This window comes from Apodemus sylvaticus, chromosome 6 (assembly GCF_947179515.1).
Source record: "Apodemus sylvaticus chromosome 6, mApoSyl1.1, whole genome shotgun sequence".
In the NCBI taxonomy this organism is placed as follows: domain Eukaryota; kingdom Metazoa; phylum Chordata; class Mammalia; order Rodentia; family Muridae; genus Apodemus; species Apodemus sylvaticus.
This window is the reverse complement of record NC_067477.1, coordinates 85,048,014-85,066,911: the sequence shown is the minus strand read 5'-3', so window position 1 is coordinate 85,066,911 and position 18,898 is coordinate 85,048,014. Positions and strand designations below refer to the sequence as shown.

Below are 18,898 nucleotides of genomic sequence, written 5' to 3'. Positions count from 1 at the left end.
GAAATAAATAAATGAATGTATACATACATATATACATACATGCATACATATATGCATATCAAAATCACAAAACAAATGATATGGGCCTAATATTTAAATGCAGTAGTGGTAACTCCCTACTAAAAAAATAGAATATTTTGTTATTTAATGAGCATCAGTCTTTATACTTGGAAGAATATAAAATTAACATGAAATGCATTTGAACAAACAGAGGACTGCATCTGTGGGAGGACTACCTACTCTAAGATATTAATAGAAATAATGCCACAAATGTGCTTAAGAACAGTACAAACATCCTTTACCTAAGTCTTAATTGGTAAAGAGTTTGCATAAATTTACATTTCTAAACTTAAATTTTTTCAAAGACTGACAAGTTAGTGTTCAGTTGGGCATTATTTTTATGTTTTTCCCTTGTTACTTATGAATTAATTAGTTATGTTTACCTGTGCATAATTTTTCCTAATTTCACAACAGTTGTTGCTTTTTGTAATTGACAGTGCAATTTACTGCCTATGTGTGTTCTGGCCTCCCAAACAAGAATAGCAAGACATAAAACTCCTGTCTCTTCATTTGGGGTTGTTGGGTAGAAAGGCATTGGTTGTGACTAATTTCCAATTAATTTGCAGTGGTTACAGGGGAACAAAACAATTGCACCTCCTCATTAAGATTTAAAATATTCCAAAGTGTCATCTTTAGGTGTTTCTGGAATATATAATTTCCATTTTGGTTCATCACTTGACAGCTCTATTAATTTAAAAGCCCAGTAATACCTATTAGTATAAAGCATGAAAAAAAATACCATTAATCATTTATTTTAATTTCGCAGCTCTGCCATTTTCTCAGTATGTTTTAAAACGCTGATGACACCGTAATATGCACAATTCAAACTGGATGAAGGGGAAATGGATAAAACTACTTACAAAAGATACTGAACTCTGTTATTAAGCATAATTAATGCCAAACTGATTAAACTTGATTGTGACTCAAGCAAAAATATTTTAAAGAATTTTTATTGCCCTATTATATTTTTAAAGTTATCGCAAATTCTGTGTATAATTAGAATTACTTATCTCTAGATCTTTGCCTTAATATAATTAGTCAACTACTACTTATTTTGAAAGAGTTGTTACCTTCAGTGTTGGAGATCAGTTTCGTTTAGCTAAGAATAATAATCTCTTCTATTCATACCTTTCAATAAAAATTGTGAAACCAACTGGACAAAATATGTAAAAGCAAGAAACATAATGAGAAGTATACCCACTGTGCAATACCTTATGAATGTACAATGTTGATAAAAGACTGCAATTTCTAAAAGAAAGAGGATTGCATGTAATAAGAGAATTCTAGACATGGTAGACAGTGAAGAGAGAAAGGACTGATATGAGAGAAGCATCAGCTTTCAATAGCATTAAAATATGGATGTTGCTCAAATTCTATTCTTTTCTTCTAGAACAAGTCTGATTAGAGACATTACTTTAGCTAACAGGTGTTAGACTAATGCAAAGGACTGAATTCTTACCATAATTTTGTGTTCAGACATATCACCAGATCTGCGCCTGGCTGTTGTCTCACATTTGCGTATTTCACTGTAGCTCAATTTTCTTTGATTTCATCTATTAAGATTAGGAATTAAGATAATACACTGCAACTGTATGGATACCAAAAAAAAAGAACTAGTGTTTCATAGATATTATACTCAATTCAAATAAAAAATAAACTTAATGACTCTTAATAAATGTAGCCTGCAGAGAATTTAAAGATTTACTGTTTCTATTTATTTGAAAATTCTGAACACATTGTCACAGATTTCATCTCAGGTGACAGAAAATTAAGTGTTCATGCATTAACCACACCATCCTCACAGTTCTGTCTGGTGAACAAAATGAACATTATTAAACAAGAGTGTGCTGTTTCCTTTTGTCAATGTGGCCCAGACAGACATATCAGGGAAGAAGGAATCTTAAATAAGAAAATGAACCTCCATAAGATGTGCCTGTTAGAGTACTGGTATTTTTAATTCATGGGGTACTGGTATGAATAATGATTGATGTGGGAGGGACCAGAACAACGTGGATTGTACCACCCTGGGCAGGTGATCCAAATGGTATAAGCACGCAAACTGAGCAGGCCAGAAGGAGCAAGCCAGTAAGCACAGCTTCCACAGGCAATGGTTCCTGCCTCCAGCTGCCTTCCTTGGGTCCCTGTCCTGAATTCCCTAGATGATACACTAAGGCTGGAAAAATAAAAGGAACCCCTTTCTCTCCAAATTGATTTTGGACATGTAATTTTAACTCAGTAATGGAACCCCTAATTAAGATGATGATGTTCAACTCATTAAATAAAAATAAGAAACTTCAACTAATTTATTGAAACGAAGTAAAAAATACCAGTGATTTACTTAAATGTTCCTTTGTCAAGTGTTTATTAGTGAATCTCATATTAATAATAATATAGATAACACTGTAGTAATGATGCATTCATGAAGGTGCTTACATTTTTTATAGTTTTACAATAGAAAAGAAAAATTTCATGACATGATTTCTGAAGTGAGTGTAGATACTCATCCTAAATACTCATATAAGTGCAAAATTTTATAATTTCCTAATGAAATAACATCTGTGAATTAAGGCACCTGGAGTAGTTCAATTGGCTAAAATATATAATGTTTGGCTGTAATTCTGAGACAGCATAAAGAACAAACAACTGGGTCTATATAATCTTGAATATAGACCTGAATGAGAGTATCAAAAATAAGAAGGAAAAAAAGAAAGAAAGAAAGAAAGAAAGAAAGAAAGAAAGAAAGAAAGAAAGAAAGAAAGAAAGAAAGAAAGAAAAAGAATTGAGCTAAGAAGGGAGGGAGGGAGGGAGGAGAGGAAGTCTTTGATGCTGAGAAGCACCTAAAGAAATGTTCAACATCCTTAGTCATCAGGGAAATGCAAATCAAAACAACCCTGAGATTTCACCTCACATCAGTCAGAATGGCTAAGATCAAAAAGTCAGGAGAAAACAGGTGTTGGTGAGGATGTGGAGAAAGAGGAACACTCCTCCACTGCTGGTGGGGTTGCAAGCTGGTACTACCACACTGAAAGTCAGTCTGGCGGTTCTTCAGAAAACTGGGAATAATACTTCCAGAGAACCCCACTATATCACTCCTGGGCATATAACCAGAGGATTCCCCAGCATGTAAGAAAGATACATGCTTCACTGTGTTCATAGCAGCACTATTTATAATAGCCAGAAGCTGGAAAGAACCCAGACGTCCCTCACCGGAGGAATGGATACAGAAAGTGTGTTATATATACACAATGGAGTACTATTCAGCCATTAGAAACAATGAATTCATGAAATTCTTAGGCAAATGGATGGAACTGGAGAACATCATACTAAGTGAGGTAATCCAGTCTCAAAAGAACACTCATGGTATGTACCCACTGATAAATGGATATTAGCCTAGAAGCTTGGAATATCTAAGACACAATGCACATATCAAATGATGCCCAAGAAGAAGGAAGGAGTAGCCCCCAGTCCTGGAAAAGCTCAGTGCAGCAGTGTAGGGAAATACCAGGACAGGGAAATGGGAATGGGTGAATTGGGGAACAGGGGGAGAGAAGAGGGCTTATGGGACTTTCGGGGAGGGGGGATCCAGGAAAGGGAAAATCACTTGAAATGTAAATAAAGAATATATCGAATGAAAAAATGTAAGTAAAAACCAAAAGAGAGAGGAGGGAGGAGACATGCCACACATACAGAGAGAGTGAAAGAGAGTAAGAGAAAGAGTGAGAGAGAGGAGAGAGAGAGAGAGAGAGAGAGAGAGAGAGAGAGAGAGAGAGAGAGAGAGAGAGAGAGGAGGAGGAGGAGGAGGAGGAGGAAGAGGAGAAGAAGAAGAAGAAGAAGAAGAAGAAGAAGAAGAAGAAGAAGAAGAAGAAGAAGAAGAAGAAGAAGAAGAAGAAGAAGAAGAAGAAGCAGCCCAAGAAAGCTTTCAAAGATTTCAAAGCAGAACAGACATTAAAAGATGACAAGTAAATAAACAACCTCAAAGGAAAGAGTCCTACTGAGAAAAGCAGCCATGGGAATGTGTAGAGCATGCAGGATCTGAGCCAGGGCAAGACAGAAGTTAAGGTGAATTAAAAAGAGCTGTAAGCACAGCAAGTACTTCAATGGAAGTGACTCCTGTGACGCAACAGGGCCTTGAAGCCCACAGAAATATGCTTAGCTTTGGATGAAGAACCATTTTGAAGTAAGCAAGTGTTTGAGCAAGAGGAATGCAAACTGAAATGATGGCGGCAAGACCCTATGGTCAGGGATTACACCGATGAGGAGCAGTGTTAGAAGGTTTCTGAAATAGCATAGTCCTAAACAAAGAACATCCGTCTTATTGAGTAGCAAACTGTTTGAGGAGGAAAGAAAATCCAAAAAACATGGCACTTAAGGATGTGCTCAATGTGTGATAAATGATGAAACAACTAGAAGCAGAGGAATCTGAAATTTTTTTCAAGTACTTTTCTGTGTATTTCAGAATAGGTTAAAGTATGCCCACTCATCAATGCCTTAGACACACTGTTCACCACGTCAACTATCATGACATTATTCACTGGAAATTCTGTAATGGCTATGATGTCAAAATGGAAGAGCTTCAATACTTAGGCTTAGCCTAACACTTAAGACACCTTATCCCAAAGGCAAGGGTTTTTTTGATCATTGCCATGATAGATTAGGAAACCCGGACACCCATAGTTTCAACCTTTGCTTTTAATAATTAACAAATTCCCATAATGTTTTTTTGTTTGTTTGTTTTGCAAAAAGGGGGACCTAGCAAAGGGAAGGGATGCCACCAGGTGTCAGAGTAAAACAAAGCAACACCACTCTGCAGTACCTCAGTGACGCCCAAGAAATTTGAACAGTTATATCTCAGATAGAAAAGTTGGCCAAATGTGCTCTTCATCAGAAAACATGTGATTGCATTAAAATTATGAATAAAGTTTTCATAATTTTGAAAAATTGAATATGAAAAATAATAACTATCCTTGGTAAATCATATGTGAGCATCCATATCATCAAGTAATATTTGCTGGTCATCCTCCTGGGACAGACTAAGACTTAGCAGCAAAGTCATGATGTCTTTGAGCAGACTCCAAAAACTGGTTGAGACCAGAGGCAAGTTCAAATACTTGCTTTAAGTCCAATTCTTTAAGACTGTGCTAGATAAAAAGGGCCATATAGAGATTTTGAAGTGAAGTATAATTCATGAAAGTGAGAGTTGTGGGTATATTTTTATTACACTCAGGAGGGGGTAGTTTTTGTGTTCTCTTTATCCTGTTGTTGGTAGTGTTTCTTCATAAGATCTAACACTTGAACATACAAGGGATAAACTTGTCAGTTTAATTTCTTAGAGGAATAGTAAAAATGAGTTAAAAGTGTCTTTGACCTTCTTGAAAACCAATTAAGACCATAAACACTTTTTGAATGAAGAATAAAATTTATATCTTAAAAGAAATTCCAAATTCAGGTATATACCTATTTCTCCTTCAGCATGGCCAAATGGCCCATGGCCATCAGGAGGAAAAAAAGTGCTTCTTCTTTTTTTCCCATATTTATTTAAAGTTCCTGTGAATTGCATCAGCAAGGCAGAATCTCATTTTTACCTTTAAATATTTTTGTCTTAAATCCTAATAATGGCTTCTTTGAATTTGATGCTATTAAAGACTTAACATGGAATTTGAAAATTGTCATCATTCCAGAAAATGGAATCATAATGAAGCTGAGAATGGATTTCTCTCCCTCCCTCCCTCCCCTTCCCTCCCTCCTTCCCTCTCTCTCCCTATCTTTCTCCCTCTTCCCCTCTCTCCCCATCCCCCTCTCCCTCTCTCTCCCTCCTACCCCCTCCTCCTCCTTCCTCCTCCCCCTCTGTCTCTTCTCTCTCTTTTCCTCTCCCACTCCATTACTTCCTCCCTCCCTCTGTCTCTCTCCTTCCCTCTCCCCTCTCCTCTCTCCCTTTCTTTCTCTTTGCTTTTCTCTCTTTCTTTTTATATCCACCTGAAAATTTTGTATGCACTTTACCCCACCCCCCACTGTCATGTGGCTCTGTTTCATGCTTGAATTCAAAGGGAGTTCCCACTGTTGAAAGGATACAACCTTATTCCAAATTCAAACTTGGTAAATTTTAATGTTCCAGGTGATTGCTAAATTAAGCTCTCCCCACAGATATTTTATGGCATTTACTTTGTCCTGAAAACTCCATTCATTTCTAAGGCAGCTGAATAAATCCAGTGATAATAAACTCTTAAAGAGATGAAGCAAGAAAAAAAAATGTTGGCTCGGCACAGAGAGGATATTTATAAAGGGGCATGCTGCCTTCTGAGGGACAGTCTAAGAACCTGTGTATTATTAAGCTCAACCTAGTTTGGAGCCATGAGAATCAATTAAAGATATTATTCACTGAAGCTGAGTTTAATCAATGTATATATGACTAAATCTAAGAACTATTAGCATACATTCCAATTGAGAAGTTTTCACCAAATAAATTGTGAATGTTGGCACTTAGTATAGCAAAGATATACTGCTAAAAAATCGTTTTCTTTGTTCAAATACTGATCACTGCATATAGAATAATTTTAAATTAAAAGGTTTCACTTTATAACACACAGTTTAGCACTGGATTTTCATTATGGCATCAGAGGTCATCAAATTTTGGCTACTTTTTATCTAGCTGTATATAAGAATACTTTTCACATTTTTAAAACATAAGAAAAAATCAAAAGAAGGGTATTTCATAATGTGAAAATGTTATGAAATTCAAATTCAGCTTCCATAAATAAAGCCTTATTAAAACAGTCATTCTCATTTATTTTCACATAGTCCAAAAACTACACTGAACTATAGCAGCTACAAGCATTTACTGTTTAGACTGTATGGTAGTTCCAGACTGAATTTAGCAAGGGAAGACTCAAGAGATTCTAAGGAGGCTCAGCCTGTGGATCACAGTGATTTTGATTGGGTGGATACTGGAAAGGAAGAAGGTGCTTGTACATCTTCTACTCCTCTAAACTTGAATCACCATGTGTGAAGTTCTAGAGAAAGAGCTAAAAACCATAAGCATTTACCATTTAGCCCTGCACAGAAATGTGGACATTTGCCAGCCACGCAATTATGTGGACATCTACATAAACATCCTGCAACATAAAACTCTCAATGTAATTTAAATATTTAGAATTAGGTTGAACATTTTAATACCGTAGGTACATCGTGTGCAGACCATTGTAACAAATTTTAGCATGCACTTTCTTCAAATGCATGTGCTTTGGAAGTTACACACTACTTAACAGACAAGGACTAGACCACATTGAAGACATATTAGACATTGTGTATAACAACAACTCCTTTTATCATTTATATCTACTTCTCTGGTGGTTTATGGTATACTTTTTACACTATGTCATTCTCTTACTTCAATATAAAATGTCAATATTCTCATGTTTAAAAATCATATATCTACATTTCCTGTTTGCTATCTCATCAGTAATCTATTGTCATGTTATTATGAGTACACTAAATTCACATATGCCTTCTGAACACCATACCCACAAAGACATTGGACCTCGCCTTCAGATTGTCACACTCTACACTGACATCACCAACTTCCCAGTTGTCACCAATGGCATAAGTACCTTTTGTTCTATCACATCACACAGGGAAATTCAAATTTAAATGCGTTGTAGACCTATAAATGCCTTCCCCTTTTCCATTACTCAGCACAACCAAATGCCATGTTCTTTAGGTTGTGCCTCCTTAACATCTATTGAATCTGCCCTTGCTCTATCTATTTGGCTCTATCACAACTAAAATCTGTTCCACCTTTTGAGTGGATCACCACCTTGCTCTGCCTGCTATTTGTCTTGCCTCAAATCTGGCACCCAGTCCCTAACTATGCTTATGAGAAGAAAATTCTGATTTACTCATATGTCACAGTTTTCCACCATGACAAATAGACATTACTTTCTCTCAATATCTTTGTAGTAAAATGCTTATCTCACAGGCATACACACACACATACACACTGTCCTACTTTTGCACATTTGGTATCAGAAAGGAAGTGTTTTCCAGGAAAATAGCTAGTAGCAAGGTACAGAGCAGGTATTTAGCAAGGTGAAATCAGAAAGGGGCAGCTCCCAAACTCTGCTTTTGTATTTACAAATTGATGTGTTACATGGATTACAGGAACCAAGTTTATGTGGCCTTTAATATGAAATAAAAATGTTGACACATCTTGGGGTTGTTGGGAAAATAAAATCAAATATGTAAAAAGCAAAATCATGATAAGAATTAGTCTTTTCAAGATAGGTATACTACCAATCTTCTCTCAGTTTGAGAAAATACTAAAGAAAAATAATTCATGGAGAGGAAAGGTTTACAGTTTCAGAACCCCCAACTCATAGTTACCTGGTCTTGTTGCTTTGGGTCTGTATTGGTACAGAACACTGTGGAGCTAACATCAGGCAGAGAAAGCAGCCAAGAAACAAAAGACAGAGAAGGGACTGAGTATTTAAATATCACCCTAAGAGCACACTACCAAAAACCCAGCTTCCTTCCACAAGGCCCCGGCTCCTAATGTTCCACTGACTCCCAGCAGCCCCAGAAGCTACCAAGTAAACCTTTGATGCCTTTGAGGGTGTTAAAGAGCCAAACGGTAGCGATATATGGCTTCCTTTAAAAAAGCAAGTCCATCTTTGTTCCAGGCCTATCAGGATACTACAAGGGTTTAGATAAACTGCTATGTCTCAAGGGAATAGCTAGTGTAGAGATTCCATAAGGAAGTTAAATTTTAATTTTCATATTAAAGGTAGGTGGAAATATTTGACACTAGGAAACCAGATAAACATTTATCAGTGACCTGAGCCAAAAAAAAATGGTTAGAAAAAATATAAAAGAAGGCTCACTTCTCTTCTTTCCAACTTTACTTGGTTACCAGTAAGCATTTAACAGTATGGCCCAAAGTGAAGAGACCCTGTTCACCTTCTGTTCTGAAGCCAGGAAGGTATAAACTCCTTCTTTTATCGCTTAATGAAATCTTATGTCAATTCTATACTTTTTCATACCACTGTTTATTTTCATATAAATGGCTTTTAGTTGAGACCAACTCAAAATGTGGCATCCAAGTAGCATCCAACTAGGCACTCAGCAGAAACCCTATTACAATAAATCTTAGTAAATCTTTATATATATTGCTAATGTTCTTTAAGTTTTTTGCTTCCCAAGTAGAAATTATATGGGTGTGTTTGTGCGTGTGTGTGTGTGTGTGTGTGTTCTATCTATTCTTAATTTATGACTCCTGCATGTACAGAGTTATCAGATTCTGGAGGGTAGCCTAAAGAAATGGCAATAGCTTATAACATTTAGGGTTCTCTGGGATTGCTACTGGCCAATAACACAAAAACATACAACTCATTCTGGGTACTGAGACTTTCACTTGATAGTATGTGGTATTTAGTAGGGATGTTGTTTCTAGATATAGAGTTGATATCTGTCTTTGTTACTTTCTCTCCACAGAGATACATAGAGATGAATAGATAGATAGATAGATAGATAGATAGATAGATAGATAGATAAATAGATAGATAGAGATGGATGTATGGATGGATAGATAGATTATAGATAGATAGATAGATTAGATAGATAGATAGATAGATAGATAGATAAATAGATAGATAGATAGATAGATAGATAGATGATAGATAGGTGAAAGATAGATAATAGATAAATATCAATAGATATATAGATACATATATGCAGATGATTGAAGAGACAGAGAGATAGATAGATATCAATAGAAAGATAGATAGACAGATATACAGATATATAGATGATAGAAGAGATAGACAGATAATAGTTGATAGATAGATAGATAGATAGATAGATAGATAGATGATAGATAGATATCCCTTTTTCTGTTTTCATGTTTCTGTCCCTCTCACCCTCCCTCTTAGTTTCCATATGGAATTTTCTACTTTGTTTTCTATTTTAGACTGGGTCTAGCTGACTATCTTTCAGTCTCAGACTTCTGAGGGCTGTAATTTCAGTCATAGACTACCACCATTAAACATGGATCAGTGGAAATTCCTTTCTTGATTGTTTTGTTTCAAATTTGCTTTTCTATTTAAAAGTGCACCTAGCCCATGTTCCTCCTGCCATGGTCTGATAGATACTAAGATTGCAAACATTTACCTATTGCCAGCTCAGTAGAAATACCTTTCTTCTTCCACTGTAGTTTTATAGACGATTAGAATGCCCATTGTTTGAGGACAATATTTGTCATTTTGCACATTTTATAACTATGTTGTTCTGTCTTCATGATGTTGCATCTTAATGGTATTGTTTTCACTTCAGCTAAGTGTAAAAACACATAATTATCCAATGAGATGCTCTATACTAAAAGCTGGGACGTGTGGTAGAGAGTCTATGAATACAAGTTTCTCCCTTATTATAGCTTCTGGCCAAAAGAAAAATACAGCCAATTATTTCTCATTTTGTTTTTATAGAAATAAATTCCTGTTTTAAAAGCAAATTGTTAACCATGGGAAATAGCAAGTGAGCAAGAGGACAGGTTATAGACAATTGCATAAAGAAAACTGGCTCATATACTTCTTCTAAACTGAAAACATGATCGAGAATTAGGGTCTCATAATATCAAAAGCACAAAGTGAGATTGTAGGCTATTTTTGAAAGAGGTAGAACAAAGATTCATTCTTTTCAAATGCTGTCCAATATACAAGTCTCATAGATTTTCATCATGTGAACTATTGGCTGTACCGCATCCAAACTGATGCTTATTTCCAGTGACTAGAAAGATTTCTTATAAAATCTTAATAATTATATCACTTTCTAAAATGATCCTATGCCATTGTAACTGATAATAGATATAGACCCTGAACTACAAATACAAAATTTATGTTATTTGGTTCATTTTGATAAATATTTTTATCTAAAGATAGAGTCATCATTTAAGTACTACTTCCTTACGTACTCATTTAAAATTATGTTTTGCATAAAATGATTCTATTTCAGAACTGAAAAACAGTTCCTTTCTGCTTAGCTCCCTATTTCAACCCTTAAAATGTTATTGTAGATGCTTCTTACATTTTCTTTTGTAGAGTCCTATAATTTCTTGAAAGCAATGATTTCATATTATGTATTTATTCTAGTTTATTGGTGCACTGCCTGAAGTAAAGGAAGAGTAGGATAATTTCTGCTAAGTGAATGAATGATAAATGATACTGTTTGAGATCCCACCTAAAGAAGTTAAAAACTCTAAAGTTGGAGTTAAAAACCAATGTCTGATCCAGTAAACATTCAGTTGGAGACGAAAGAGAAGCTTGGGTCTTTTCCCTACAAGAGAGCTCATGGCAACCCACAAGGTAGAGAAAAGAAGGCCACTGTCTTCTGTGAGGGAGCTGCTGCTGAGTTGTTGATGCCCTAGTAGTTAGCTTCATGCTGTTATCTCCATAGTGGTTCATGTAGAACCCTTGGGAAAGACAACAGCTACAACAACATCAGGAAAGTAAGATGTAGACTGGATGACTTAAAGAGGAATGTTAGTTGGTTGGAAAGAAGATAAAGGATATATGAAACTGTCAAAGATCAAACTAATAAAAATAGAAATCGATCAATTAATTTTCAGTGTGGTAGAAACCTGAATTAAGAATGGAAAGTTTGGTAGAGATTATTTTTAATCTACATATGAAGGGAGTATTTTGACATCTTAACTGATGGCTATGCATTTCTCACATCATAGATAACAAAGATAGAATCAGCATCCAGAGATTTTGATGCTCTGGATGTTAGCCTATCAGCCTTTACAAATGCAATGTATTTATATTTTTTTTAAAAAATGTATCTTTCCAGAATAGTTGGCTTCCAGCATATTTAAAGATTTTTGTTCGTTTGGGTTTTTTTAAATGTACTTCTGCCTTTGTAGAATATGAATTTTCATTTCCTAAAAGTCCTAATACTGATTTAAGGATGTGATTCATGTGACAAACATCTATTTTATTTTTTTATTTTTTGCTTCATTGCTATTAGTGAATGACAAGTGAAGGAGATTTATTTTAACTTGAAAATGTCAGGTATGCACTTTCAGAGATATATTTTTTCAGCTTTTAATGAGGTGGTGTTTCTTTTTGAAAGGAATGCTCATCTCTAGTGCGGATGCTGCACAGGTGACAACTGATATTTAATAAGCGATGGCTCTTGTATTAGTTGCAGTTCGCTAAAGAAAATGTCTTAGATTGCTTTTGAAAAACTCATAGCCTAAGGCAAGATGTGACCTTTTTATTACATAATGAGAATCATTTATTATCTTACAATGTATCTTAAAGTCACAGACAAAATGCCACTTTGATAATTGCTTTCAATTAGCTTTGAGCATAGCATATATTCATAAAATGTCTTCTCTAATTTAGAGTTGAATTAGAGAAAATTGCAGACATAATCTACTTTAAGGTTGTCTCATTTAAGGTGATTCGTAGTTTTATACCACAGAAACCAACAGGAGTGGCTTTGGAACAGTGCTTCTGAGTGTCTTCAGCAGACTTCTTAGTATCTGATTCTATTGTATTACCAATTAATTAACAAATTAGAGAGATCATTTCTGACCTTTCATGCATGTTAACTTTTGACTTTCATTCTTAATGATTGTTTGGAAATGAAGCCTTTGAGCTCGTGTTGAAGGAGAGAAACAATATGATTAAAAAGATAAATAAGGTTTGCCTAATGCTAAGTACCTCCTAACACTGGGTCATGGACTAAATAGAGTAATTGCACATCTTTTCCTGTTTCAATAATATGTGAGTAATGGTCATGACATGACACTGGGTAATCATGCCATATAAATTAAGAGGTCTGGGAGACTGCAGTAGTACTAGTGAGTGAGATATAAGACCATATTAAAATCGTGACCAGATAATTTCTATGGTTGGCTAGCATGTGAATATTATTTAAATGTATGCCCTTGTCTCCCATAATATTTTTGAAATTTATCTTTGTCTTATTTGCGTTACTCATGAAACACAGCAGCAGAGGTTCTCAGAACTTAATAGTTTGTCTTGATATCACTCTCTTCCCTAGATAAAAATTTCACACAAGAACCAGGCTCCAATGTTGATGGGACCTCCACCCAAAACTGGATTATTCTGCTCACTCATCAAAAGAACAAGAAACCGAAGCAAGGAGTGAGCTTCTAGAAGAAACCGAAACAGCATACATGGAACACTTTGAACCATTTCAAGTCTCCTGCTCCTACGAAATCTTTGGAATTCACAGTTTTTGTTATTGAGCTGCTGTAAAAAAAAAAATTGGCTATTAGAAAAATTTGTTGTCTCTGTTTTTATAGGCCTATTTGCATGAAAAGTAGAAGTTTATATGATGTGAAACTGCATATTTTAGTTGCATGCACACTCATAGGTTTTCTGTCTCCCACTCTCATCTTATGCCATTTCCATTTACTGACTGTGAGAAAAAAACCTGCAAAAGTTCAAGGAAGTATGATGGGAAAGGATTTCTTGTATAATTGCTGTCATTGGCAAGCAGTAATAAGTATGGCTGCAACAATCCCAAGTGAGAAGTGACATCCTTTGCCTATTAGAGTCACTGCATCCATGGTGTTGGACCTGTGGCTTAAGAAGAAGCTAAATTCAAACATTGTATTAAAGAGTTGCCAATGATACCATGCTCTAGCTCTCTCTTTCTCAATATCTTTACTCTTCCCAGAAGACATTAAGATGTCAAGCATAAGATTCTTCTTGTGCTATAACACTATAAAATGGTTTTCAGTTTGTTTAGCTTTGCCTTTAACAAAACAAAACATGAGAGAAAATATGTTACTGGAAGTAAGTGTGATTATATAGCAAGCTTTATACCTTTCTATATAAGAATCTATACACAAATGCATAATCACAGTAGTAGCCAAATAGATGGTTTAAACTATGTGCCTAATGAATATGTTTCCCACCAAAGAATCAGAGATTAGAGTTCTTATGAGTTTGTGAAAAGTAAAATGTCAGAAAGGACTGGATTACCCATTTATTGTGATTAAAATGTTCACCATTCAAAACCAGTAAATCATACAGCATAATCAAATCTCAATTGCCAATTTCATGGTTATTTGGTCTCCCTACCATATACGTCTGTGATTTTTAATGGATCTCTTAAGTGCACTTCAAGAAGGTAAATGACAGCATTGGTTCCTTCTCTGGGAGATTGCTACCTGCAATAATATTGAGCTCATTGAAGCAAATCATGCATGCAATTAGCCTCTTACTACTCATTCATTCCTTCCCCATCTCTATGACATTAAAATGTTCAAGAATATAGAAAGGCCTGGCTCACTGTTTAAGGTGTGTTCAAGGCATGGTCTCGTCTCTGATTGTTTAAAGAAATGTGGAACTACTACTTTTCATCGTGTTCCTTTAAGCTATCATATGAAACAAAATACTTCTGGGCAGTCTCAGTGTAGTTCAGTCACACTGACCTGCATCTCATCACTGCACGATTTATGTTTTCAGACACCACGCCATCAGGAAAACGAGTGCTTGAAATGCATGATTTATCAGCTTTCCTCCCTGCTCTGCATTAAAGTGCTAATGATTTATCAGTTCTATTTTTCTATTGATTCTTTCATCTTTGAATAACAAATAGCAGTTAGTGATTCTGTTGAACACAACTCTGTGCATGGATTTATTGATTTCAAGTGAAATTGCTGTAATTTTACTTCTTTGGTTTGAAAACTCAAGTGAATGCTGTTGTATCAAATAGCTGCTCTCAAGCAATGTTCTGTAATGGAAGATTATGTATAAAGTGTATTCCTTTAGTATTCCAGGAACATTGGATGCTAAATACCAATCAACAATAACTTTAATTGCTTCAAAAATAAAAGCTTTTGAATAGAATTAAGACATAATTTAGCTTACCCAGGAAAATTATGATTAAAATTGCAAATTCAGTACAGCAATCAGTTGTCCTAGTATAGTAATAATAAAATAGTTATTCATCAGAACAGCAATCTAGACCAAAAGAATGTTCAAAACAACCACAAACGCATCACTCACATAATGTTACATAACACATCTTTTGCTTTTGTGCATCTCTCATTACAGGTAATAAATATTTTTACACAAATTGATGAGCTTTTCTACAGTGGGCAGGCAGACCTTGTACCAAAATGTTATTTTGAATCCACAAATTATTTCATGTTCTGTAATACATTAAGGCAGCAGCAGTTTCTGAATTATTTGCAGCATCTGTGCACTGGGGACCGATAATAGAAAAATTAAAGACCTGGCCTGGATGTTTCAGTAGCTGATATAGTGGGCCCCTGCTGCACTTCAGCATAGCTGCATGAGGACCAGCAGTGCTAACAGGTACTACATTTCAGTCCATTGGATTCATGGGTAACACTAATAAGTCTTCAAAAAAGAATCAATTTTGACTTTTCTAAACTCGTTTTTTTTTTAAGATAACTGATGTGCTTGCCCTTTGAGTACACTACTCCTGGGGTTTGGAAAGTAGTTTTTTTTTTAAATCTACTTTGATGGTTTTGAAATAAGAGAAGATATTCTCTTCTTTTTCTATGACAGCTTCATGTGAAGAATATATATTTTAAGGAAAATTCTAAATGGAAAGTTCTATGGCATATTAAAATATTGAATTATGAATGTTAGCTTTACAAAATGGAAACTTTTCTTCTAGGTGTGTGGGTGTTGGAGGTGTTGAGTCAACCTATTTTTTAACTCTCGTAGACATAGTAGTGATAAAGTTCCAAATGAAGCGTGTGAAAAATGAAAACTGCACTAACTTACAAAGGTCAGAGGATCTCAAGGATAGAGGTTCATACCCTGCTACACACTGCCATACAGTAAATTCATAAACAGAGATGACAGATTCCAGAAAAAAACTGGAAATGCACACTTTTAGGAAATAGGAAGAGTGATATCTGTGTACATCCAGTATTTCAAACGTCATATGTGTATTTTCTCACTCTCCATCATGTGTGTGTCAAGTGTACTTGATGCGGAGAGTGATGGTTAAGTTTTGGTAATAGAAGAAAAAAGCCTTTTACTTTGAATGGGCTATGTGGTTGCTGCCTTTCTAGAGCTCTCTGACCAGGGGTTCAGTGTAGACAGTCTCCTGAAGGCAAGACACACCCATTACTCACTTTGTTCAGGTGTCTTGTATTAGGGAGTGGGGCTAAGTACTTTTTCCGGGGCACAATCTGCTTGAATCCAAGACTGTCAATACTACTCACACTAGCTAGGGCTCTTAGGTGGTTCCTTTCCTATTTCTGTTAGTGTTAGCTGGTTTTCTGTTGGTTTTGAAAAGAAAGGCGTATTTTTATGGTACATATAACCCTCAAAGAAGTAATCAATGCATAACATATATTCCACATTAAAGGATATACCTTTATAGCACTTATAGCATATATTGAGACTGTGGAATGTAATAAAATAATAAATAAATCTAAGAAAAGCCTTTTGTTCTGTGAAAGACAGATATCCCCTCCTTAAACCAGCCAAACTGAAATGAATTGTGTTTAAAGGTTTGAGTAAATTCTCATTTGAACCTTTCTATATATTCTTATTGTGTTTAAAACATAGGGTTTGTTTAATTAAACTATCTTAATTATTTTCTCAGAAAGTGTTATGTACAAATCCTGGTTTTTGAAATAAAAGTGTTAACCATTCACTTGTGCATCCTTTGTTCTGTCCTAGATGCTCCCTTCATGTGAAATACCTGTGAGAACATCCTCAATAACTTTCCATTAGAGGACCTTGCAAGCTACTTTACCTTTGTCAGGAACAAGAAGACTGTGTTTGAGGATTAAATTACTAGTCTTTAAAAACCAAACCATTTAACTTTGTGGTGCTTTTTGCCCTACATTGTATTTGTGATTATATATGATTTTGCAAATCAAAGAAAGGTCAATAAGCTAAGTTAAGGATTATAAAGAACACAATTGAATTTCAATGTGAAATTAATTTCTAAATATATTCTAGAACAGGCATCAACTACCACTTGTGTGTTGGCTAAGGCAAATATTTTCAAAAGTTCTGAAAGTATTACAAAAATTTATCAAGGGCACATTGTTTTTTTTTCTAAATATTCACATCTACTAGAAGAGTTGAATGTATTAATAACTACATTATGTGAGTGAATTATGTATGTGAAGTATGAAATATGTCTAAGGGAAATGATGGAATCAGGCAGTCATTCCAAATAACCTTAAGAGAAGGTAGGTCGACAAATGGCACTTTTGAAGATCTAGAATTTTACAAAGAGAAATAAATATGAATAAGAAAAGTCGGAGTAAGAGAACATGAGTGCATGAGACGAATCAGATGATCAAATTCTCTGTGCTCCAGTGCCTTGATTCCTTAACTATTAGAGAACTGATTGATGGAGCATGTGTACTGTGTTTTCAGTTTACATATGTCATGGAAAGTCAAAGCAGGGAAGATGGATGGGAGAGAGAGGCAAGGAAACAAGTAGAAATGGAGAAAAAAGCAGTAATTCTTAAGTGTTCCGAATTTAAGAGCCTCAAAGTAGAAATGTGGTACTGTTCCCATTCCAGAACTTTACGTATTTTGTATAACTTCTTTAAAATGTTAAGTTCCGGAATACTGAAGTACTGTTGGTATTAGTGGTAAAATTGTTGATGCTAAGTATATAAAAGTTAAGTAGTAAAAATATACAGACAAAATAAATAAATACCACTAAAAATGTAAGTGTTAAATACGGGACAAGTAATGGCTGAGTCTCCTGTCCAAAAAGCATCTTCCCTTGTAAAGACTGATTACCCACTTAATCTTAGGAAAAGATAATCCTGATGAAAACTACATTGGGTACTGTTAATGCAACTCCATAAATTCTTATGCTCTGTAAGCCTATCACTGGCTAGATGTTTCTTATCAAAGGTGCTGTTTGAATCACTCCTCCAGTCCCTACACATTCTGTCACAAGTATTCCAGAGAGTAGTCCTTTCCCTGAGGGACACCCATCCAGACCTGGCATATCCTGGGAAGAATTCCAAGAAGGAGACCTATGTTCCATGGCTCTCATACTCTGAAGCTTCTTTCCTTGGCCTGGGCAGACACCAACCCAGAAATCTTCTTACCTCATTTAGTGGTCAGCGTTTATCCTAAGCTTCCCTCTCAAAGGCTATGGTGGGAACCACAGGATCCATGTGCTTCATAGACTGTACCCCAAACAACAAGGGACAAGCTAAAAAAGGGTATGTGAAAGCAGTAGGAGGTCACTTGGCATATGTGACCTCAGGCCATGAAAAGGAATCTGCAAAGGCTAGATAAGCCAGTGAAATAACATGAAACCATGGGCTGCCCATGCCCTGCACACTGCATTGACTTAGTGACAAACAAGCAGATGAGTTAGGTATTAACAATGTAATTTTTCAATAAAAGCAAGCTCTGATGATTTTGTAGTGCTTGTTTAATTTCTAGCATAGTTTTCCACGTAAATGAACTCATTTAAACAATTTCTACGACCATCAACACCATCTCTGCATTAGAAACAGTCATAGACACATTGAAATTTATGAAACAGTCAGGAATGAGCCCTGAGGTGGAATAATGGGTTCTCTTCCTAAAGAACTTACCCACACTGCCTCTCACCTAGCATGAAATTAGGTTCAATTTCATCTATATCTAGTTAAATATAACATGAACGTAAATGACATCCATGACTTCACTTCTTATAGTAACATTAAATAAATGTATCACCAGGTATGGTAGTGTACACTTTTAATCTTAGCACTTTGGAGATAGAGACAGGCAGGTCTTTATAAATTTGAGACCAGCATGGTCTGCATAAAGAGTTGTAGGCCATCCAGGACTATTTT

At 35.4% G+C, this 18,898-nt stretch overlaps 1 protein-coding gene across 1 annotated transcript in view; it reads left to right on the top strand.

Annotated features, from left to right (window-relative positions):
- The window catches only part of Dgkb (diacylglycerol kinase beta), a 750,451-nt gene extending 733,786 nt beyond the window's left edge, over nucleotides 1-16,665 (top strand). Inside the window, exon 25 of the mRNA XM_052185925.1 lies at nucleotides 13,117-16,665. Coding sequence (XP_052041885.1) covers nucleotides 13,117-13,224 — 108 coding nt within the window. The 3' untranslated portion in view covers nucleotides 13,225-16,665. The remainder of the gene's footprint in view (nucleotides 1-13,116) is intronic.
- Nucleotides 16,666-18,898: the final 2,233 nt, after the last annotated feature.